Source organism: Solanum dulcamara, chromosome 12 (assembly GCF_947179165.1).
Source record: "Solanum dulcamara chromosome 12, daSolDulc1.2, whole genome shotgun sequence".
In the NCBI taxonomy this organism is placed as follows: domain Eukaryota; kingdom Viridiplantae; phylum Streptophyta; class Magnoliopsida; order Solanales; family Solanaceae; genus Solanum; species Solanum dulcamara.
Genome location: NC_077248.1, coordinates 43,474,509 through 43,499,154, shown reverse-complemented (window position 1 = coordinate 43,499,154; position 24,646 = coordinate 43,474,509). Strand labels below are relative to the sequence as shown.

The window sequence follows — 24,646 nt, the reverse complement described above, 5'->3', positions numbered from 1 at the left end:
TACCAATTCATACCCATAACTATGAAATGAAACCTAGAAACTAAATACCTAAAAGAGAGGACTCCTCTCGGTACAAAGATTCTAGGAAAACGTAAATAAGGGAGACTCTCCCCTTACAATAGTAAAAATAGAAATGCAAAAACTAATCCTATTCAAGAGAGCTATAACTAAAAAGAAATAGCGAATTTGAAAAGGTTAACAAACATAAAAAATTCTACTGTGTTTCTACATAAAAAAACAAAAATGCTAAACTTCAAGGTGGCTTCTTTATCCTCTTCAACTTCTTTCTTCTGAGATTTGCCATGCCTACTTTCTCCAAGATATAGCTTCCTTTAGCTCCACTAGGCAACTGATTATGTGTGTAATAGTGCTGTGGAATGTCATGCTTGTGACTCCATTTAGACAAGAAGTCAACAGTCCAATTACCCTCCCTATAAGTATGCCTGTACTGAAAATAATCAAGCTGTCTGATCAAGTTTTGAAGCTCCTGGAGGTGCTGTTGAAGTTTTCAGGGTGGTTTGGTGTTAGTGGTGAGCCATTTGGTTAGCAATTCTGATTCAACTTCCAATATGATCTTGCTGTATCGATACTAGACATTGTTATACCATATATGGCAGCTTGTGTCTTTGCAAGGTTGTTGGTTCCTATTCCTAAAGGAATGGTGAACTGTTAAAATTTACTTTAGTTACTGCAGTAATTTTTAGTCTAATAAGTTGCTTAAGTTTAGGATAATTTGAATTTTAAATTTTTATTAGATAGATTAGTTTGCTGAGATATTTTACTTAGTTTTAAATTTCAAACTATGCAATGTTTGCTATTTAAAGCTCCTCAATGCTTTAATAAAATCATTGAAAGCAATTGAAAGCTATTCAATCCATTGAGAGTCATTTTAACCCCTTTTATACTGCCCCATCTTTGTTAAAAAAATACCATACATTTTTTAACCCGTAAGGGCTACCTTTTTAACTCGTAACGGCTACCTTTTTAATCCGTTAGGGCTACCCATTTTAACCTGCCAGGGCTACCACTTTCAACCCGTGCTTATTTTCAAAGCATATGGCTATTTTTCAACAAATATAGATGTCAAGCAGCAGTCTCTCTTTGAATGCCCAAAAAAGTTTCACTAATAAAAAACTATCAGAATTGGTCAGTGAAAATGAAATCGTATTTTGAAACATATCTTTTATGTGATATTGTGATGGAAGATAAATCATCACAACTCCTCTATGCAACTTAGAATTTCCAAATGAAAGCACTTTCAAACAAGAGGTCATTGATGGTGTTTTTTAAGCACAAAATCAAAAGAAGAAAAAAAAAGAAGAAGAAATTTTGCAAGTTCAAAAACAATCAAAGAATCACCAACCACTAAAGCAGAAATGGAGGAAGAGCAATTTTATAAATTGCAGTAACTAAAGCAAAGGAGGAGTGTTAAAATTTACTTTAGTTTCTGCAGTAATTTTTAGTCTAATAAGTTGCTTAAGTTTAGGATAATTTGAATTTTAAATTTTTATTAGATAGATTAGTTTGTTGAGTTATTTTAGTTAGTTTTAAATTTCAAATTATGCAATGCTGGCTATTTAAAGCTCCTCAATGCTTTGATAAAATCATTGAAAGCAATTGAAAGCTATTCAATCCATTGAGATTCATTTTAACCCTTTTATACTGTCCCATCTTTTTTAAAAACCCAACATGAACGCATACACCAAATTTCCCTGGAAATCCCTTAGAATACCTCCTCCTCCAATCTTACCCGGATTAGCAAGAGCACTACCATCAGTATTAAGTTTAAACCAGTAGGGGGTTTGTTCCAGTTAACCGTGATGATCCTCACCTCTTGTCTTCATCTCTCCATCATAACCACCAGGTCTCTCCAATTGTTAGGCCAATTCAGGTAAGGGAACATAGTGTTAAGGAGCTGAATTGTATCCTTAAAATAAGGAATTGAACTCTTGAGATGCTTACCATCATATTTAGCTGAACATCTCTTTTTCCACAGGTTCCCACAAATAAAGATAGGAACTGAATGGATCCGAGTTTTATGTATCTCATTCTTGGCTTTCATCACCCACCATCTCATTAAGAGATTTCTCAAGTGAGTTAGACTATGATTGTTGCCAAAAATATTAGAGAAGTGCTTCCATATATAGTTAGCAAAATGGCCAGTGATGAATATGTGTTCAATATTGTCCCAGCCAGCTCTATTACAGCAAGAACAAGGAACAGGTTCCAAACCAAAAGTGGTGATCTTATCATTAGTAGGAAGCTTACCCCTTAAAGCTCTCCAAATCAAAAAAAGGAAAATTTAAAAGGTATGTTCCTTTGCCAAGTGAAGGAGTTCAACATAGTCTTGGTCTTCTTCTGTCTGATGATTTCCCAAGCTGAGGAGCATGCGAATTCTCCACTGTAATTAGGACTCCAAACTGCAGCATCATTAGTTCAAGGTTGGGAATGAATCATAGTGGTGCGGATCTGTGGAACCAGAAAGGAGGAGCATGCTGCCTAACTTTAACTTCATCCCAGTGTCCATTAGTAAGAAAACTGGAAACAGTGATGTTGCTAAGCCTGCAATTGGTACTGCTGAAGTTAGCCAATGCCCCCAATGCCTAGCCAATCATCCCACCAAAAGGAACTGGTCCACCTGATGTGAGCTTCAACAGTGTGCTTGTTCCTCATCAAATACTTCCACACAAGAGAGTTGCCAGTATGCCATTTCTTGGAAATAGGGTTAGCCCTTTGGCAATATTTTTCTTTTAAGAACTGACCCCATAAGGAGTTTTTGAGCCTGAAAATCCTCCATTGCTTATATTGAAGAGCAATGCAAACATCAGTTAATTGCCTTACCCCTATACCTTCTTCCTCCAAAGGAAAACTAAGAGTTTCCCAAGAAGCCCAATGATATGTTTTCCTTGTCCCAACCCCAAAAGAAGTCAGCAGTAATATTCTTGATATACTTGATAGTAGTTTTGGGAGGGGAAATAGCTGAAAGAGTATGGATGGGGATAGATTGGAGGACATGTTTCACAAGTGTAACCTTTCCTCCAAAACTAAGGATCCTTGAGTGCCAACCACTAATCTTCTTAACCACTTTTGAGACTAATGCAGAGTAATAAATAATCCTTTGATGCCCTATGTATAATGGACAACCAAGATAGGTGATAGGACTTTCCTTTTGAGAGAATCCAGTAACTTCCTTAATCATACTAATACTATCATTAGGGGTCTTAGAAGGGATCATTAAATGACTTTTATCCTTGTTAATCTGTTGATCAGATGCATCTTCATAAGTAGCCAAAGTGTTCATAATCAATTGAATAGAAGCTTTGGTTCCTGAAGTGAAAAATGATGATATCATCAGCAAAGCTGAGATGATTAATTTGAGGACCTCTGATCTCCATCTGAAATCCTTGGTACTGATGATTTTGATGAAGCAGGTTCAGCATTCTTGAAAGAACTTCAGCTCCCATGATGAATAAAGCTGGGGAAAGAAGATCCCCTTGTTTTAGACCCTTAGTAGAATGAAAGAACCCATGCCTTGTACCACTGATAATAATAGAGTACCAGTTATTGCTCATGATCCTCCAAACCATATCAATGAATCCTTCACCAAAGCCCATTTTCCTTCTTTAGGCTTCTTAATACCATGAGTGATCTCTTGTTCCAACATGATATTTTCAGTTATGCTCCTTCCTTTTACAAATCCAGATTGGTTTTTTGAGATGAGATTTGGTAGAATGGGGGCCAATCTGAGACAAAGGAGTTTGGAAATAATTTTGTTGGTGAAGTTGCTTAGACTTGTAGGTCTAAATTCAGTGAGTTTGTTGGGATGGTCAACTTTGGGAAGTAGGACTAAAAAGCATGGGACATATACTTAAGCATGGTTTGGCCACAAAATAAGGACTGGACAGCAGCTAACAGATCAAATTGGATAATTTCCCAACAAGCTTGAAAGAACTTTCCACTCATTCCATCGGGACCAGCAGTAGAGTTGGGATTCATTGAATGCACCACTTGTTTCAGCTCCTCAGTAGTAGGCATAGCTTATAAAGACTGATTCTGATCAGGAGTAACTAATCTAGGTATGCAGTTAAGAACCTCTTCATTGATCTTGTTCTCTTGGCCTGAAAAGATTTGTTTAAAGTGATCACAGGCTACCTTAGCAATATTCTCATCCCCTTGTATTCAAACATCCTCATCAGTGCAAATTTTATGAATGAAAATTTTCCTCCTTCTTCCTCTCATAAGAACATGGAAGTATTTGGAGTTGGTATCCCCCTCCTTGAACCACTGTAGTTGCGCCTTTTGTTTGAGAATAGATTCTTCAAGCTTCATTTATCTAATATGCTTGGCATTGATACTGTGAAGTCTGGATCTATTCTCTTCAGTGTTGTTGTTGATTACGTCCTCCTCAGCCATTCTGACCCTTTCTTCAAAGTCTTTGACAGTAGCAAAGATGTCTTCATATTCCCTTTTAGACCAAGTGCTAAAAGTGGAGGCAAGTCTTTTCATTTTCTGGTTAAGTCTCCACATAGGATTGCCAGTAACCTCCCTGCTCCAACATGTTTTGACAGTGTCCAAGAAGTTTTCATTTTCAACCCAACAGTGCAACAACTTGAAGTACCTAGCTTTAGTTTCTTGTCTGACCACCATTTCCATAAGCAAAGGGGTATGATCAGACCCTACAGATGAGAGATGGGAACTGGTTGTTTTAGGCATGATCTCTAACCATTTATCATTCACCATTGCTCTATCAAGTCTTTTCCAAACTCTAGCTCCCTCAGCTCTATGATTACACCAAGTAAAGGCTTGCCCAGAGAATCCAAGATCCACTAGTCCACAAGCCTCAATGACACTGATAAATTCAAGCTTTTATTCGTATTGTACATCAGCCCCCTTTATTTTCTTCAGTGGAAGTGATCACATTGAAGTCCCCAATGTTGCACCAAGGTTTATCTAAGGTTGAAAAATGTAACAATCTATCCCATAGAGGTCTCCTGAGATGATCTCTATATTTAGCATAGATAAAGGACATGATGAACTTAAATGAACATTCTACATGATTGAGTACACAGTTAATATGCTGGTCAGCAGTTTCCAAGACATTACACACATAGTCAGCAGTCCAAAACAACCAAATTTTTCCATTTTGGTTATAATAAGCATTATCTATACTCAATTGAAGTCTATAAGTGTGAATCTGAGAGTTATCAGCAAAAGGTTCAAGGATGGCAATCATGGCAAGATTGTGCATTTTCTTGGGATTTTGGATTCTTTCCAGAGCTCCTTTGGTGTTGATGCTCCTAGCATTCCAACAAATGGTTTTAATCATTAAAAACCTTTGCTTTTAGATCTAGTGATGGGTCTGCTGGAGTTAGCAGATGTACTAATTGATGTCTGTTTGTTGCTTTGCTTTTGTTTCTGCCTGCCTCTTGGAGATAGGCCCTGACTGTCAGTTATATCTTGAATTTCTTTCTGGAACTCACTGTGAAAGGTAGAGCAAAATGCCTTAATGAGTTGTTCACTAGTTTCCTCCTGATCATCTTCACTTTCATTATTGGACTTGGTGTCTTGGTCAAGCTCATCCTCTTAGTTGATAACTCCATACTCATCATTCATCCTAGGAACAGTGTTGAGAATACATATATTCTCAGATAGTTGTTCCCCATGTTTACCCTGTTGTTCAGCTTCTCTGATTTGTCTCCTCTTAATGGAATCCATCTTTTTCTTGCTCATATTTTCCCTAGATTTATTGTTAACAGGTTTGGAACCACTGTCACTGCCATTTTTCTGAATTTCATGAGCCTTATCAATCTGATTATCAGCAACCTTCTGATTAGCAGTAGGAGAGTCATGGTCCTGCCTCACTGCACTTCCTTGATTATCCTGCTGAATCTGATCACCAATAACCTTAGTAACATTCTGGTTTAGCATGTTTCCCACTGTATTTACAGAGTCAATACCCACAGGACTGATGTGCACATTTCTGAGAATACTTTGCAGATCTGCAGAGTAATCCTGAATTGCATTTGAACTAGGATGAGGGGTGGCAGGGGATCTATAGTCATTCTTAGGGTCAGTGTGATGCTTCTCATGCAAAACATGAGACAATCCTTCCCCCCCCCCCCCTTGGACGCCCCATCCTATAGGTTAGTTTGGTTCTCCTTTTCAATCCCCTCCCTTCCTCCATTAACTTCAAAATCAGCCCCAACAGCATTAATATAAGGGGGATTTTGGGGTGATGGGAGCATTGAGTCAATACTTGCATTCCTTGTGCCTTTTTTGGACATAGTTTGTCCATTAATTTCCTTGCCAGTGATACTATTATGAGGAGTAAGGGGGACTGGGAGAGATATGTCAATACCTGCATCTTGATGAGTGCTTTTCCTTTTATTAATTTGCTCCTTCTTGTTATAAGTATTATCTTTGGTGTTCTCTCTTCCTGCATATTGGTTAGTGATTTGATCTTGTTCCACAATATCAATGTAATTATTATGAGTGGAGATATTAGTAACCATACCTGTCTGTGACTCTATGTGAGCTGCTGTTACTGATTAACCTTATCCAACCTTTTCTGTGGAGAAGTATGTTGTGATTCCTTGTTCTGATGGTGGGATGCTTGATTCTTGTCATTTTTTCCTTTTCTGAGTGTGCCATTGCTCCTCTAGTTGCTTTGGAGGTTCCTCCTGACTAAGCTGCTGCTTCTGTTCAGTGTTAGAAGTTCCAGCTTGTTTCTGTACATCCTCCTATAGAGCTTTGGGTGGTTGCTTCTTTTCTTCCCCTTTGTTCTTATTCTTTCTTTCAGCTTCCATTTCTTTCCTCTTTTTCTGTTCATCATCTCTCCTCTTTATAGTACATACATGGACCATGTGGCCCTGGTGTTTGCAGTAAGAGCAGTTATCAGGGACATTCTTATAATGATGGCTTGCCACCTCACTATGGTAATGTCATCTTCATCAAAGCCCATCCAAACATGGAGTGGCCTTTCCTTAGTGTGATCCACTTGGATTCTTACTTTAGCCAGGCTACCTCTAGTTTTTGGATTAAAGTTGTCTAAGTATAACACTTTGCCAATAGGTGACAACAAGGCAGTGACAAACTCTTTATTATAGCAGTTCCAAGGTAGCTCAGGTAATGCCACCCAAATAGGAACAATTGGTGTCTCTTCTTCAGGCTTGAATCTAGGTGTCCAAGTTTGTATTCTCATAAGTTGGCCTTCTATATTCATTTTTTGTTTTTTCCAAACACTAATGTAGTCCAACTCACTATCTAAATCTATATAGACACGCCTAGCACTGAAGTGGGCTATTTTCACACCTCCAGATGGCTGAGTTTGCAAGATAAAATTCCTTCTAATCAACTCCACTTTGGGCAATGTGTTGGTAAATTTTCCAACCAAAGTGACCTTACATCTAGCAGCCAACTTGACCATAAAATCATCTTTTTTAAAGATCACAGCTGGGAGTCCTTGCTTAGTGGTAATTTTGGGAGTAGCAATCTCAATAGGGACCTCTGATCTGACTTGATTTAATCTCAATCTTGCAGCAAAGGTTTGGACAACAGTGTAAGGAGCTGGATTAGGGACCAGGTCCTTTTTGTGATTGGGAAAGGAGTTAGTTTGCATCATATGGTTAGGGATATCATTAGGCTCAGATTGTTTGGGAGTTGGTTTATTTTTCTGGGAATTGGGGATATGCTTTCCAAAGTTATTGGAAACTTGAGGATAAGTGTGTGGATTAATATCATTATACTTATAGTATTGAGACTGAGACTGTTGTTGATCCTCCTTATCTTTTCCTTTGTTGTTCAGCACTGTGATAGTATATCACTGTTGGATTGCCTAAGATTACCAACACCAACACCATTTTCCTCAGTAGAATTCTTATTAGTATGCACATTAATTTCCTGCAGGTTGTTCCCCTCACTCTGAGAATTATTGATCAGACCTTTATCCCTATCTTCTAGACTATTCCTACCACCATTCACAACATGTTGCATATGAGAGTTTAAATCAATAGTACCATGCTCAATTGCATTGCATAGTAGAATTATTATGAACATTAGGGAACAGTGTAGTGGTAGAAAACTTACCTTGGAGTTCTTTGGATGCATTGGTAGTCCCTTGCTGCTCAGTGAATTCTTTTTGTTCACATTGAAGCTCCATCCCCTTAGTGATAGGCATTACCTCTGATTCGTGAACATGTTTTTCAGCATAGATGCCTACCTTCATAGAATTTAGAGTATTTTGCTTCTCTTGAAATTGAATTCCAACATTTTGTTGCTGCACTTGATCATGGAACCTAGATGGTCCCATAAATTGAACTCAACGTGGAGGGATTGGATATTCGTCTCACCTAGAGTACATTCGAGAGGAGCTTTTGAGCTTATGTGATGCTCCTCAATGTGGTGATCATTTTGTGACTGGTTTTGCGCAATTTGCTAACCGGAGCTCTGGTGCCGCCGCCTGAAAGTTAGCCGGCGACGATTCCATCGTGGGAATTGGCTGAGCTTGTACCCATCGATGCGCCTTGACCTGGAGAGTAAACCCCAGTAGCCAATTCTTGATGAATCTCTTGGAGGACCTTCGAATTTGGAGGCGGCGCTCAGGCGATTCTCCAAGAACTCGCCTGGCCTGTTCTCTCAACCGGTAAGGTAGATTTTGCTGAATTTTTGTGTGGAGGTACCTCTGTAGATGAGGATTCATGCCCTGTAGTTGGAATCACCCGAATCAATCCAGCTTGACCTTGAGAAATGATTTTTTGAGCCCACAAAAGTTCACCTTTAGGGATGCAAACAGTGATCGCTGGACTATTTTGAAAATTCTCGGAGCTCGGAGTGGAATTAGAGTGTGATTCGAATTGGGTTTTGTTCGTTTCGAGAAAATCTATGTTTCCATTTTTTGAACAAATTTTTTTGGCATCTGAAGGTGGGTCCACGTCCATGGCAGCCCTAAGGCTTAAGTGTGCTCTTTCTAGAGCTTTTTTTCAAGAGAAGTTGTAGAGATAAGAAATATTTGAGAAATGAGGAAGTCGTTTTCCTCGCATCTCTATTGAGCTATGCTAAACATCATTTCTCTGAGTCTGCCTCATCAAGATTCAAAGGAAGGAAATATACAAAGCAATGGAAGCTAAAATGTAGTTTGAAAACTTGTATAAAACAGGGCCAATATACAACATATATACAACCAGTATACAACTGGTATACAAAATAAGGAAATGGGCTAGAAAGCCAAAAATGCATGAGTGGAATTGACCGAGTTTGGGTCCAAAAGGATCTAAATTTAGAAAATTGATTATTTTGTCTTTATTTGTTGTAATTTTATGCTAGATTAATTCTAACTTTAACTCTAGTTTAACTTGATTAAATTCCCTAAAAGAGGAATTAATTTCTTTTGTGTTAGTTCATTTGTTTAAATAATTTTATCAATCCTTTTCTTGTTTAGTTAATTAAAATTTTACTCAATGCGTTGTTTATCGTTAATTGGTTAAATTATTTAAAGATAGTTTTCTTTTCAATGAACTTAATTTTTTTTACTTAGTTATTTTGGCAAAAGTTTTATTCATTTTCAGATTGATTTAAATGTTTTAAATTAAGTTTTCTTTTTCAAAAGACTCAAATTGTCCTTCCTTACTTTCTTTAATTAATTTTTCTCTAAGTTAGTCAATTTTAATTAAATCATCATACATCCGCATATTAGCGGATACTTTGAGTGCTAACAACTTCTCAAAGTGAAAATTTGAACCTCTTACCCATTTTTCTATAAATTTTTAAAGGTTTATCTGTTAACCTTTTTAAAATTAAATTTTCTTAGTTTCTTAAAAAAATTGTCGACCCTTTCTAAGTATATTTTTTCTTAATTATTTTATATTTAGAACGTTTCAAAAGTGGTTTTCAAAAGATAAATCATGCACATAACATCGATGGATTTGTTGTTTATTGTGATGCTTCAAGGGTTGGTCTTGGTTGTGTTTTGATGCAAAATGGTAAGGTGATAGCCTATGCTTCTAGGCAACTTAAGGTGAATGAAAAGAACTATCCGACTCATGGCTTGGAGTTAGCGACAGTTGTGTTTGCTTTGAAGCTTTGGAGACATTATCTCTATGGTGTCCATGTTGTTGTATTCACCGACCATAAGAGTTTGCAATATGTGTTCAACAAATGAATTTGAATCTTCGACAAAAAAAGATCGCTTGAGTTGTTGAAGAATTATGATATGAGTGTGTTGTACCATCTGGGTAAAGTGAATGTGGTACCGATGCTCTTAGTAGATTTTCCATGAATAGTATTGCCCGTGTTGAGGATGAAAAGAAGGAATTAGTTCGTGAAGTTCATAGACTAGATCATTTGGGTGTTTGCTTGGTTGGTTCAGAGAATGGTGTTGTTGTTGTACAAAATCATTATGAATTGTCTCTTGTGGTGGATGATAAGGCAAAGTAAGACAATGATCCTACTTTGGTTGAGTTGAAGGAAGTGGTTTCCAAAATAGCTAATGAGGCTTTCTCCCACAGGGGAAATGGTGTGCTTAGACATCAAGGTCGATTGTGTGTTTTCGATGTTGATGGCTTGAGGTAAATGATATTATCTGAAGCTCATAGCTTGCAATATTCTATCCATCCGCGTTCCACAAAGATGTGTTGAGACTTGAGGGAGGTGTATTGGTGGAATGACATGAAGAAGGATATTGCGGAGTTTGTGGCTAAATGTCCTAATTGTCAACAAGTGAAAGTTGAGCATAAAAAATTAGGAGGTTTAGCTCAAGACATTGAGATTACTACATAGATGTGAGAGGAATTGAACATGGATTTTATTACGGGTTTGCCTCGTACCTGTAGGCAACATGATTCGATTTGGATTATTGTTGACCGAATGACTAAGTTGGCGCATTTCCTTCCCATTAAGACTTCCTATTCAGGTGAGGATTATGTTAAACTTTACATTCGTGAGTTGGTCAAGCTTCATGGTGTTCCATTATCTATTATTTTGGACCGACGTACTCAATTCACATCTTAGTTTTGGAGGTCTTTCCAATAGGGTCTTGGTATTCAAGTTAAGTTTAGCACAAGTTTTCACCCACAGACCGATGGTCAAGCCGAGTGTACTATTCAAACATTGGAAGACATGTTGAGAGTTTGTGTAAATGACTTTAAGGGTAATTGGGATGATCACTTGCCTTTGATCGAGTTTGCCTATAACAATAGCTACCATTCTAGTAGTCAAATAGATCTATTCGAGGTCTTATATGGTAAGAGATGTAGGTCTCCTATTGGTTGGTTTGAAGTTGGGGAAGTTTCATTGATAGTACCTGAGTTGGTGCATGAGGCTATGTAGAAGGCTAGACTCAGTAGAGAAAGATTGCAGATTGCCCAAAGTCGACAAAAGTCCTATTTAGATGTAGGAGAAGGAAACTTGAATTTTAGTTAAATGATTGGGTTTCCTTGAAAATCTCACCCATAAGGGTGTGATGCATTGTAGCTAGAAGGGGAAGCTTAGTCTCCGATATGTAGGCCCATATCAGATTTTGAGGTATTTTGGTAAGGTGGCATATGAGTTGGATTTTCCTTTGGATTTGGCATCGGTGCATCCGGTGTTTCATTTTTCATTGTTGAAAAAGTATGTGGGTGATCCTATTTCAATTGTGCCCTTAGAGAGAATTGGTGTGAATGAGAGTTTATCCTATGAGGAAGTTTTGATTGAGATTCTAGACCGACAAGTTCGAAAGTTGAGAAACAAAGAAGTTGTATCCGTTAAAATGTTATGGAGGAACCAAGAGGCTGAGGGTGCTACATGGGAGGCCAAGGCCGATATGATGTCATGATATCCTCATCTCCTTCCCTTCGTTCCAAGATGAGGTATTAAGTTCTGTCATGATTCACTCTCACGAATTTCTAAGTTTCAGCTTTTCCATTTCTTTCATATGCATGCATATTCATGAAATTACTTTAAAAGTCATATTTTAGCTTGGGATGGAATATTCCATGTTTTATGCATTGTACTATGTCATTGCATTCATGTTGGTTGCTATGTCTCTTTTCCTACTTTTTTCATGCTAGTTAAGTTCCATTCAAAGACGAATGATCTCAAAGGGAAGATATTGTGAGGCCTCGAAAGTGAAAAGGAAAAAACTGAGAAAATAAGGTTCATGCTCGCTAAAGTGGACTCAACGACTCGCAGTGGGTTGGGAGACTCACATAATGGCTCAAAAGCTCACCCAATTTTTCTGAAAATTTGGCTCAGAAGAAGAGAAGTTGGTGAGGAAGGTTGAGGTTCGGCGAATCACTGAACAGGTCTGGCGGGTAGCAGAATCTCGCCTAAGTATCCTAAAGAGTTGACTCAGGAACGAGGACTTCTCGGCGAGGAGAGAAGAGACTTGGCGAATCGCCAATCGAGATCAGTGAGATGGGGAGCCTCGCCAAAAAGCTCAAGAAAGTTGGGAGGAGGGAGAGAAAGTGGGCATGGGAAAACAAGATCGACGAATTGCCGATCGTGTCGGTGAGCAAGGTTGGTCTCGCCAAGTTTTTCAGAGATTTTTCCTGAAAACGCTAGGAGGTTTGGCAAGATAGATCAGGAGATCGATGACTTGCCGATCAGGAAGGCGAGCTCCACCGATATTGCCAACCTGTCTCTATTAGTCCTTTAATGAGGTTATTTCTGTCTTTTCTTACTCAATTAATCCATAAGCTATGTCATTTTGGACCTATTTCTGAACCTATAACTACCCAAATCCTTTGAATTCCCCTCATTCCTTCTCCAATCACTCTATGCAATAATTTTCTCTATAAAAATACTTTCACAAGGATCAATCTTCAAGTCAATCAAGGGCTCCAAGATTCAAGTCTCCTATTCAAGGTTTCAAGGTTTGATTAATCAAGGTATGTTAGGAATTCATCTATGGATCATTTCCACCAATGGAGTCCCAATGTTTTTCTCCTTTTTCCATCAATTTTAGTTCAATGATTCTAGGCTTTTGATCAATTTACATTGGGTCGATTTGATTATAATTTATTTCAATGTCAATGACTTAATTATGCTTGATTCAAATTTAATTGCATGTTTTTAATTGAGTTTTCATGTGACAAGAAGGTGCCACCACAACTTAAGGGCAAGTTCTACAAAGTGGTGGTTAGACCGTCTATGTTGTATGGAGCGGAGCGTTGGTCAGTTAAGATCTCTCACGTTCAAAAGATGAAAGTTGCCGAGATGAGAATGTTGAGATGGATGTGTGGGCACGCCAGGAGCGACATTATTAGAAATGAGGCTATTCGGGACAAGGTGGGAGTGGCCTCGGTGGAAGACAAGATGCGGGAAATGTGACTGAGATGGTTTGGGCATGTGAAGAGGAGAGACACAGATGCCCAAGTGTGGAGGTGTGAGAGGCTGGCCATGGATGGTTTCAGAAGAGGTAGGGGTAGGCCGAAGAAATATTGGGGAGAGGTGATTAGACAGGACATGACGTAGTTACAACTTACTGAGGACATGACCTTAGATAGGAGGGTGTGGAGGACCCATATTAGGGTAGAACGCTAGTAAATAGTCTCGTTATTCTTCCTTATTAGTAAGCGCATTACAATTTCTTGTGCTCTAATTTCTCTTGTTATCTATTACTGTCTGTACTTTGATTACTCTATTTTATCTGTGTTGCTTTCGTTATTTGCTTTCCCATATCGCTTTGAATTTCTTAGCCTTATCTAACCTCTTTTTATGCTTTTATTGAGCCAAGGGTCTTTTGGAAACAGCTGTCCTACCTTGGTAGGAGTAAGGTCTGCATACACTTTACCCTCCCCAGACCTCACGTTGTGGGATTTCACAGAATTGTTGTTGTTGTTGTTTTCAAGGGCCCATGCATTATCCATTTTCAAGTATGAATTTATGGAATTTTGATCATAGAATTGATGAACGACTTATGAATAATTTATTAATGATTCGTGAAAGTAATGAATGATGTTTCAAAAGATGTGTTCAAATAAATGGGCGTGAAAGGATTTCTCACACATTCATGTAAAGGTGAAAGGTTTTCTCACCTACTCACGGATTCATAAAGATGAAAGGTTTTCTCGTACTTGTGTGAATCATGATGTTAATGAACTACTCTTGTTATTATTTTATGATGTTGATTGGTACTTATTATTGTCTTTCCTACTGTTATTAATTAATGTCTATGATTTATGAATTTCGTTAGGATATCGATAAGCACTGAGAGGACTTTGAGGTGGGGCTCGGTCAGGAACTCAAGTAGCAACCTAAGGAAGCTCTAGTAGTAACCTCTAGTCCCAAACTGCGTGCCCCTGTAGGTTTGCCTTAATTAGCCTAGCTAGTGGATCCACAAATGGCTCAATGTTAAATAATGTTACTCACGAAGTCTACCTTGGCAAGTAGCTTTTCTTTTTTCGGTGTGGGAGTAACACTGAATTCCATGTTATAGCTCGCGTGATCTTGAATGTCAGTTATAGATTATATCCCACAAATGAACTATGTTTTCTTATGAGCCCTTATGATGATTTCAAATGATGTATTGACCACATGTTTCGACTTATGATTTTAAATTTCATACTTTTAAATGATTCTTGGCCTTGCATCACATGTTTTATGTTCATCATGCTAGCATGTCTACATCATGCATATTTCTCACATACTTAGTATATTTCATGTAATAACGCATAATTTTGCCTATATTGTATCATAATGTAGGGCTTGACGATCATCATACTCACCTCGCTCGTGGCTAGCTATTGAGTTAGTATTTCATTGTTGATGAGTCCTCATCTTTCGAGGACGCAACACTTATGCTTTTTTCTATGTTTCCATTACATTTTTATTCTTTATGTTTTGGTGAACTAGGAACTTGTCCTAAGACCAATCTAATAGAAGTAGAGGCATGTTTAGACGGTTATGTTACTCCCCTTATTTTGAGATTTTACTTTTTGAGAATTATCTTCCGCACTATGATTTTGTCAATGTCTTTACTTACCTTATGTATGTGATATATGCTAAGAGGCTTGATTGGAGTTCCACGGAATTCTGATCGCCATGTCACGCCTAGGGCCTAGCTTGGGTTGTGACACTGGATATGTATTTAGGTACTTAGTGTACCACTAGCATCTAGAAAACTGAATAGAAATGTCTTCTTAGCCCTTATTGAGAAGATAATAGGTAGAGTTACTTGTCGGTCAACAACATTACTATCTTATTCTGGCAGGGTGCAGCTTATCAAAGTTTTGTTTGGGTGCAAGCTTATTGGGCACATAAATTCCTTATTCCCAAGGTCATGAAGACAATTGAACAAATTCGTAGAACATTCTTTTGGACATGAGCAATGACAGCTTCTAGGAAAGTACCAGTCTCATGGGAAACCATATGCCTACTAGTTGTTGTAGGTAGACTTAATGTCATGAATCTCTCTGCAAATGGAATACAGGTGCAATTCTGAAGCTGTTATGGTATATAGCAAGGAAAAAGGAATGCTTATGGATCCAATGAATTAATAGTTATTATTTGAAACAAGGGGATATAGAGGCCATCCAAATACCCAAGAATGCCTCTTGGGTGGTGAGGAAAATTTTGGCATCAAGAAATCAGTTCCAGCATAGACAACAATGACCAGGATCAGTACAAGCACAGTTGGAGCAAGCTCAACATTGAGGTAAATTTTCAATCCACAATATATGTACCTTTCACTCCTGGCATCTCACCCCAGAGCTGAATGGAGACACATGACCTTACATTCAAAGATACATCCAAGACAGATTTATATTATGGTTGGTTGTGCATAGAAGATTAGTTGTTGTTGAGAGACTGCAAAAGTTTGGCATTGATATACCTTCAGATTGTGTATTCTGTGGATAAAGTATGGAATCATTCACACACATTTTCTTCGAATGTCGTATTACAAGAAATCCGTAGAGTCGACTATGTGCTTTGCTAGGACATCAAAGACAGATTCAGGACTGGAATATTGAGGTTGCATGGGCTTGCAGGTTAGCAAAGAGCAAACGTGAAATAGCTGAAATTACTAATTGTGCATTTGCTATGGTGGTCAACATGATACAGTAAGCGAGAAATTTGATTGGATTCCAACAAAGACTCTTTCAATCGAACCAGATGATCAAGGAAATGGTGTTACACATACTATCCGAGGGAGGAATTCAGGAAAGTGGCAAAGCTACATTGCAGGACATCCTAAATTTTATCTTAAATGACTACTGGTAGCATTGTATTTGAAGTGTTTGTATACATTCCTAGGTTTCATATATGTATTGTCATTACTGAGAAGCTAGAGAAATAGATGGAGAGTTTTACCCATAACTGTCAGAACTATATATTGTAAATATTTTGTTGTCAACGAAAATTTCACACACAAAAAAACGTTTCAAAAGATTAATTGGTTTTAAAATCAAATCACTCTTTAAAGTGTAACTAATTTGAAATAAAATTGAGACAAATTAACTATCCAGTTAACTCATTAAGCTTCTCAGTCTTAACAAAGTAAAATATTTATTTGCAAAAAAAGCGTTGGTTATAGTAATTAAGCAGTGAATAACTTCAAATTGATCATTTGAAATATGTACTCAATTAAGACACTTTTTTTTTAATATATGAATTGATTTTCAAATTAAAAAAATATTTGACCTTTATAAATTGTAATTTACTCTCTTTGAAATTCAAGAAACTTGACCAATTAAATACAAATGTGGAGGCCAAAATTAGATGTCAACATATACTAATTAAACTTAATCTAATTTACTCACTTATTTGAACAACTCAAACTAAAATCTAAAAACATGAAACCTTTATTTATGATAATTACGATAATTATATATTATATAGAATTAAATATCATTTTAAAAGTCTTTTTAATATACCATTTATGTTTTTCTTGTATAGTGACATAGTAGTGCATTAAATCTTCTTTTTCATATCTTTTTGCTTTTTTAATTCAATATTTCAAGTTATAATCAAATTTAATTCTTCAACGAAAATTCTTAGAACCAATAAAAAAATTATTATATGTATCACAAAGTTTCAATTAATATTTTAATCTAGTTCATTATTTCCTTGAGCACGTTTGGATGGGCTTAAAAAAGTAATTTTTATGTATGAAGTGCTTTTAGAACTTTGAAGTGCTGAAAGTTATTTTTATAAATAAGCAGTTGAGTGTTTGGATAAAAGTGCTTATGTTGAAAATAAGTATTTGAATTTTAGGGTTAAAAGGATAAAAAAGGTAGTTTGAGAATTTAGTTGAAATATAAGGGATATAAAAGTAATTTCTATGATCAAACAAAATGGCTTTAAGCACTTAGAAAAAAAGAAGGTAGAAATCCTAACTTTTCATTTTTGACTGACTTTAAGAACTTTATGGCTTGAAGTTAGCATTAGGCAAACACGTCCAAACGCTAAAAAGAGGCTTTAAATTGATTTTGACCAACTTAAAACCCATCCAAACGGGCTCCTTGTTTGTATAATATTTTAAAACTTTGAATCAAACTACTTAAGTCTTAGATATTTAACAAGAAGAATCAATATATTGTATTGCAACAAACGATTAATATTTTATTAAATTGAAAGAACATATCCTAAGCTGTACAAGACATGTAATACTGACTTTTTGTATACAAAAGTATAAACAACATACTAATGAATAGTTGTATAATAATAGCAAAGTTTTTTGGGACTTCTTGATACTTTGGAGGCTTTAGTGGTCTTACTTTTGAGCCACCCATGATATTATTGACATTGAATACAATAAAATTAAAGAGACGCTTTGAGCCCCATGAGGTGGACTACCGCAGGAAAGTTAAATGAATCTTACAACTACCACTGTCAATAACCAAATTAATTACTCATCTAAACTATATAAGTAATCAGAATAAATGTACCAAAAACATCACTAAATTAGTCGGAAAAGTTTGATTTCACTTCATCATAATCATCCTCATCTGAATTAGCTAGATGGTCAAAAAACGCATCAAGGTACCAAGAACATTTCTCCTTCCATGAACTCCTGCTAGCATGAGCTCGCCATTTTTGGTCTGAAATCATTTCAGGGGATAGTCCCCATTCTAGCATCTCTTCCTCAGTATGGTGGACTGCTAAGCTGTATTCGCCACCAAGCCCTAATTGTATAACTCGAAATTCACAATTTCCTAAATTGTTTAAATACTCAAATTGCTCAACTGTCCACTTGAACCACTTCATCAGAAAGACACGACTAGCTAGACCATGAGATATAATCACAAGATTCAAATCGTCATTAGGGTCGTGGTGCAGTCTGTTCATATCAATGTCCCTCCAAAGAGATTCAAGAAAACCTGCATCAAAAAAGTTTTCAATGCACAATTGAAGAAAATACAACCAGAAGTTCATACATTTTACAATTCAAACAACAAAATTGCACTCAATTTAGAATATGATCATGCATATAAGATTACAGAGCAGATTTATATTCTCTTTATCTTAAAATGGGAGTGTCGTAGAGCAAGCCATTAAAGTGTGTTGAACAAGTTATTGAACGTGTTTCAAGTTATAACTGAGAGCTCACATATTTATCATCAGAATAGAAGGAATCTTTCTAGGTACTTGTAATTTATGGTAGCGTGTATGATATAGCTTTGTAACATGACATAATGACGTTGCAATATTTTATACACCATGTCAATAACAATCATTAGCTTATCCTATTTTATTTCAAGTGAAACTATAAATTAGTAATAAGTCAGATGATCCCTAATTCATACTAATCTAGCTTAAGGCTAAAGTTAGATCACAATATGATCTCAATAAACATGGGTCTATTTCCGAACTTGGATTAGCAATTGGATTCAACTTGCACCAACAATATGCAAATTTAAACATTTTCAGAGAACCAAATTAATGAAGAAAGTATCTCAAAGTGAAACCCTTCCTAATAAATTAATTCATTGAACTGTTTTTCATCAACTGGATTTTCATTTACCACTTAAAGAATGTAGATTTTAGGTACATATACATGCACAGTTCATGTTATTTTATTCACCTTTAAAAGGCTTCCAAGCTGGCGGTACAGATCTAGCTAGCTCAAAAATCTGTAAAGTTGTCTAAGCCAATTACACCATTTTTATTAAACAAAAGAGGTGCTAAAGCAACTAAGGTCATATTTTACTGGTCATCAGTACCCCTTTAAGTAAAGGCACTAATATTATACAAAAGAGAACTACAAAAAATCGGACAATAGCATGATATCCATAGTGCAGAAATGCAATATACACATATATAAACATCATTTATATAGTAAAATATATGAGGACTGTAAAACAAAATAAGACGTGCATCTCCTAGTAGTTTCTTGTGCTTTTTGAAAAATGAGAAAAGTAGAAAGCTTGATCATTCAGCTATAATGCTTTTCATTAAAAATAGGGCTCTAATTAAACATTTCAAAGCTGACAAAACTTCTAGATCATTCTGATATTGCATGAAAAAGTGAGTTATCTTCAATAAAGAGTTTGCGAGAGGTGAATATCAACAAAAGTGGATGAGTGGAGGGAGAAGTTGAGTAATGCAGGAAAAGGGGAACATGTTCTACCTACAGTCTTCACTTTTCAAACTCCTCCAACCCCATCCAAAAGATGGAGAAACAGTATTTTTACCTTTATTATAATTGGCACAGGAAATCCTACAAATAAATAGAATAAGTATCATTATATTTATTTATTTATTGACAATTGGTAAGTAGACAATAGTATTCTTCAGCATTAAGAAAATGCTGGCCACCCTTAAAAAAGGTTACAGCCATGTTCCAACAGAATTTACAAACTTCCTATCAAGTCTATGATTTAATCTTTACATCTTCTATACATAATTGCTTACACCAAAAAAGTAAAGATACTAAACAATTCTTTTTGACTTTGTGAATGGACTTAAATCTATCTTCAAAACATCTATCATTCCTATCTCTCTTGACAGTCCACCAGATTCATGAACAAATAAATTTCCACCATCTCTTTTGATACTTGCTGCCCCCTCTTCTTATCCAACTTCTTAGGAGGTCAGAATAAGTATCACTATATTTTGATGCTCCACAAAAGAGTAATGTGTGAAACAAGCAAGGACTACTAGGGAGAGAAGAAAGAGGCACACTTTGCGACTTTCCTCAATGAGATTCATAAATATCAATAGTTGTTGCCATGAACACGCAAATGTTCTTAAGCACCAGTAAATACATATAGCATTGAGTTCACAGTGATGCACAAATATCAAGAATTGTTTCCATGAACACCCAGATATTGTTCAGCACCATTAAACGCATGATACAAATTTAGTACAGTTTTGCAAGTTATTGACAATCCTACTACTCTTGAAACTTCTAGTTTCTATGCTTAACATCAGGTAGAGTTTTATTCGCAAAAGCAAGTCTAAAACAACTTTATACAACAATGGAATCACAAAATATATTATTTTACGTGAAGACTAATTTTCTTATACGTGAAGACTATTATTTACACCGGTATAAGAACAACGTAAGCCTTCCTGCTATCGTATTCTTAATTTAGAATGAGCATGAATTCTGAGTAAACATCCTGGTCAATAGGACGGAAGGGCCAGATTATATATTCAGCTTTACATCTCAGGAAGGCAGGACACATTCATAAACAACAGTACTCCTGGTTAACAATATCTAGTATATTGGATGACATTAGCCATCTAATGGAGGCAATTTTTAGGGAATAGTGTGCTTTCAATCACAAGAAAAAGTTTGCGATAAATATATACACAGCTGTAAGACAAGGACAAGGTTATTTTGGTCGCAAATAGATATGCTAGCAACCAGTAGCTCCAATGATAATTGTGCATGCCGGACAGAATAATGTTTTAGGTCTAAACTTAGTGGAATTGTTGGGGGGCAGGGCAAGGGGCAGCCCAGTGCACAAAGCATCCCACGTTTATGCAAGCTCAGGGGAAGAGCCGCACAGACCAACTTGGCTCCATAAGCTATCTCCTCCTTTCATGCTACATAGGTGGTGTCAATTATAATTGATGTATTATTTTAACATCAGAAAACTTGTGATCATGAAATTGGATAGAATTGTGATCATGTTCTCATTACCATGAACATTCAAACATGGCATTTAAACTTCAGTTTTTCCATTATCTAATGTTCTTGAATGCCTAATAGAAAATTATCCCAACAGATCCATTAGCTGACTAAGATAGTTAATACTGAATTTTCCTATTTGGAGTTGTCAAGATATTGCCAGGAACTTGACCAAAACTGAGAAACATGTTAAACAATTAGGAGGTGGTTAGCTCACAAAAGGCTGACAACATATTCTACTAACGTAAACATGTTGAAGATAAGTGACCCAAGAATTTGAAATTATCATGACTCGTGCATGTTAGAAACAGACCACCCACCTACTAATTTACTTGAAGTAATTTACATGTTTAATGTCTTAAACTAATAGTTCGCCAAGAAATCTCAATTCTATCTTAACCCTAGCATGCCAAACACACGCTTATGCAGTCCAATTTTCTTAATTACATCATTTTTTTTTTTGAAATGGTAACAACTTGTATTAAATCATAGCTATGAAAGTCATAATTACAGAGAGTATGAGCAAAATATCTACTTCTCTATAGCGATTCTAAAACTTGCAATAGAGACTCCATGTCTTCTATGTACTCTTGTTTATACCAAAAATGAAAAAGCAAAATACAACTTAGCTTTATCTTCTGGATTGGGTTGCTTTTTCCTTCAAAACATCTTAGATTCCTCAATGCATGAGCTGTTGTGGTTACTTTCCATGTTCAACTAACTTGCATTTCCTCTCACTACTTCTGAATTTGCTGGCTAGGTACAGATTAGATTCAAAACAAAAAGAATTGCACCCGAACGTATCGATCTACTTACTGTCTTAGAGTATCGCAGAGAAAGTTCCACATGATATGCAGTAATTATTAAATCGAGTCACTCCAAATTTAAATTTCTCTATTCGAGTTGAATCTCAATGAAGCATAGTGACCATAAATCTTAAGCCAAACTTGATCAAATGTGTATTAGAAGCCAAAATACAATTTTGTCGTAACTATGAACACGACATCATAACTACAATAACAAGTTGAGGTTATTTTTTGTTTTGAGCCCTGACATTGTCATTAGTTAAAGATGATTATATAAATACTTGGTCTCGGATGGTTACTTGTTTCATTGTTTTTATCTATTTTAGGGTCTTGTTTGAATATGTAGAAAGAGATGTTCCTAGGTGTGTGTACATGGTTGTGTTTGTTAGCGAGAAAGGATTTCTTGTCAAGTAAGTTATACATGCAACCACAACTAAATATTTGTAACTCTCTATAGTAAATCTTTTTGCTTGACAACCTCTCCAAGTAAATCTAATTTGGTAAATAACTTGCTATGCGGAAATACAAAGATTAGGTGTAAGGACTAAGGACTTAATACAATGAGTGTTTATAAGTTAGACCGACTTTCATCTTTTGAACAGAGTGGTTGTGAGCCAACTATGTTGTATGGGGCAGAGTATTGGCTGGTTAAGAACTCTCATGTTCAAAAGATGAAAGTCGCGGAGATGAGGTTGTTGAGGTGGATGTGTGGACATATCAAGAGAGACAAGATTAAGAATTAAAATATCCCGGACATAATAGGAGTGGCCTCCGTGCTGGACAAGATGAGGAAGAGAAACTAAGATGGTTTGAACATGTGAAGAGAATAAGTCTAGATGCTTCAGTGAGGAGGTGTGAGCGGTTGGCAGTGGTGGAAGTCACAAGAGGTAAAGGCAAGCCGAAGGAGTATTCAGGGAAAGTGATTAGACAGGACATAGTGCATCTTGATCTTATTGAGAACATGACCGACCTTAGATAGGAGAGTTTGGAGGTTGGATTACGGGCAGAAGATTAGTTGGTAGTTGAGCGTTCTCTAGTTTCCTTGTGGGATAGGCTTGGTGGTCATACCACCTTCCTTCTTATAAGTAATATTAACACTTTCCTGTATTTTCTTGCTCCTTGATTTTGACTGTCAAAGGTGTTTTTTGTACTCTAATTATAGCATTATCATATTCTTTTGTTACCTTTCTTTCCCCTGTTTGTCGTGCAACACTCCCAATTTCACATTGATTTGCTGTTGTTATTGCTCCCATATTGTAACCCTTTTTGCAGACTGTTTGACATGCCTTATTTTAGCTAGGGGTCTATTGGAAATACTCCTCTCTATCTGTACAAGGTAGGGGGTAAGGTCTAGTACATTCTAGCCTCCCCATTTCCATCCCACTTGGATTACAGTGGGCATGTTGTCGTATGTAAGTTAAATCCAACTTCATAGTTATATACTCATAGACAGAATCAAGTAGCTAGAGAGAGGGAGAGAGAAAAAGATCTTACTGGAAACTCTGTCATAAACATCGGCTGCAGATTCTCCCTCAGGAAATCGATAAAAGAAGCGGCCAAATCTCTCCCGAGTCTCCTTGATGACTTTCATGCGCTCCGCCACTTGAAAATTACCAAAATCTTGTTCTCTAATTCGGCATTCTTCCCTGACGCCAAGCACTCTCCGTCTGGTAAAAGCCCTGCCTATCTCCCGTAGCGTGGAACGTGTTCGGACATATGGGGAGACGTAGAAATAGACCTTCCAGTTATCGGAGGAGCCATTATCAGAAACCATGTCAAAAATGCGAGAGCCAGCTTCATTGGCTTGATCAATTCCCTTGGGAGTTAGCGGGATCCTATAATCGGGGGTGACGGTGTACATAGCGTCGTCTTTATTCCCTTCGCTCTCGCCGTGACGAACCAAAATTATGCGCTTTGGTAGGCACTTGGGTATGGGCTTGTGCTGATTTTGAATATGAAATTGGCAACAGAGGCAGTGATGTTGCTGATCAGGAATTTGGGCGTGGCCGTTATCATCAACGGTACTATTTATCATTATTCTATCGTTACCTTCTCAAATCAGGTGAGATCATGGGAATTCTGCAGCAAATAGGGTTTTGTGAAGGGAAAAATGTCGGATCGCTAAGGAGGTGATTTGGATTTCTTTTCTAACTGCGAATGCAGCTGCTTTTACATTTGAACTCTGAATTCTGATGCCATCTGATTTTTTTGATTTTGTGCGCTACTTTTTTTTTTTCCTTTCTCCCTCTTAAAAGAGTGAAAATTCCCTCTTACAAGAGTAAAAATCTCATCTTCTGCGTCCTTCTGTTTTTATATTCAATTTTTTAAAAATATACTTCTATACTATAAAAATAGTTTATTTACTTTCACGATATTTTCAGTATACATATATATTTTTTTAATTATATTTTCAGTTCAAATATACTTTTTTTTATTGTACTTTAGTATACAATTTATACTTAATTTTGATGGATAAACATGTGGAAAGCTCATCCTCAATTTAAATCAATTAATTACTTAGGTGAGTATCTTTTAATTAATAATTATTGATCGTAAATATATATTTTTAATTATTATCATCTATAGCAATACATAATAATATTATGTATTAAAAATAGATATCTCTCTCTCTCTTCAACACCATTGCTCGAGCGCTCTTTATCCCCCGCTCTCTCTCTAAGTTGGCTTTCTTTGTCTCTATGTTCTCCATCTCTCTTCTTCTCTATTTTCTCATCTATATCAATCGTTGACTCTCCACAACTGATATTAAAAGGCTTCAAACTTT

At 36.5% G+C, this 24,646-nt stretch overlaps 1 protein-coding gene and 1 long non-coding RNA gene across 2 annotated transcripts; one reads left to right on the top strand and one right to left on the bottom strand.

Moving 5' to 3' along the window:
- Window positions 1-9,586: 9,586 nt before the first annotated feature.
- On the top strand, window positions 9,587-16,260 carry LOC129877056 (uncharacterized). The gene is made up of 2 exons (XR_008763464.1): window positions 9,587-14,724; window positions 15,188-16,260. It is a non-coding gene; the product is annotated as an uncharacterized LOC129877056 (long non-coding RNA).
- A 1,348-nt stretch (window positions 16,261-17,608) lies between these two features.
- LOC129877369 (phosphoglycerate mutase-like protein AT74) lies at window positions 17,609-24,140 on the bottom strand. The gene is made up of 2 exons (XM_055952867.1): window positions 23,356-24,140; window positions 17,609-18,296 (listed from the first exon to the last, which is right to left on the bottom strand). The coding sequence occupies exons 1-2, from the start codon at window positions 23,894-23,896 to the stop codon at window positions 17,881-17,883; spliced, it is 957 nt and encodes a 318-aa protein (XP_055808842.1). The 5' UTR covers window positions 23,897-24,140; the 3' UTR covers window positions 17,609-17,880.
- Between the last annotated feature and the right edge of the window lie 506 nt (window positions 24,141-24,646).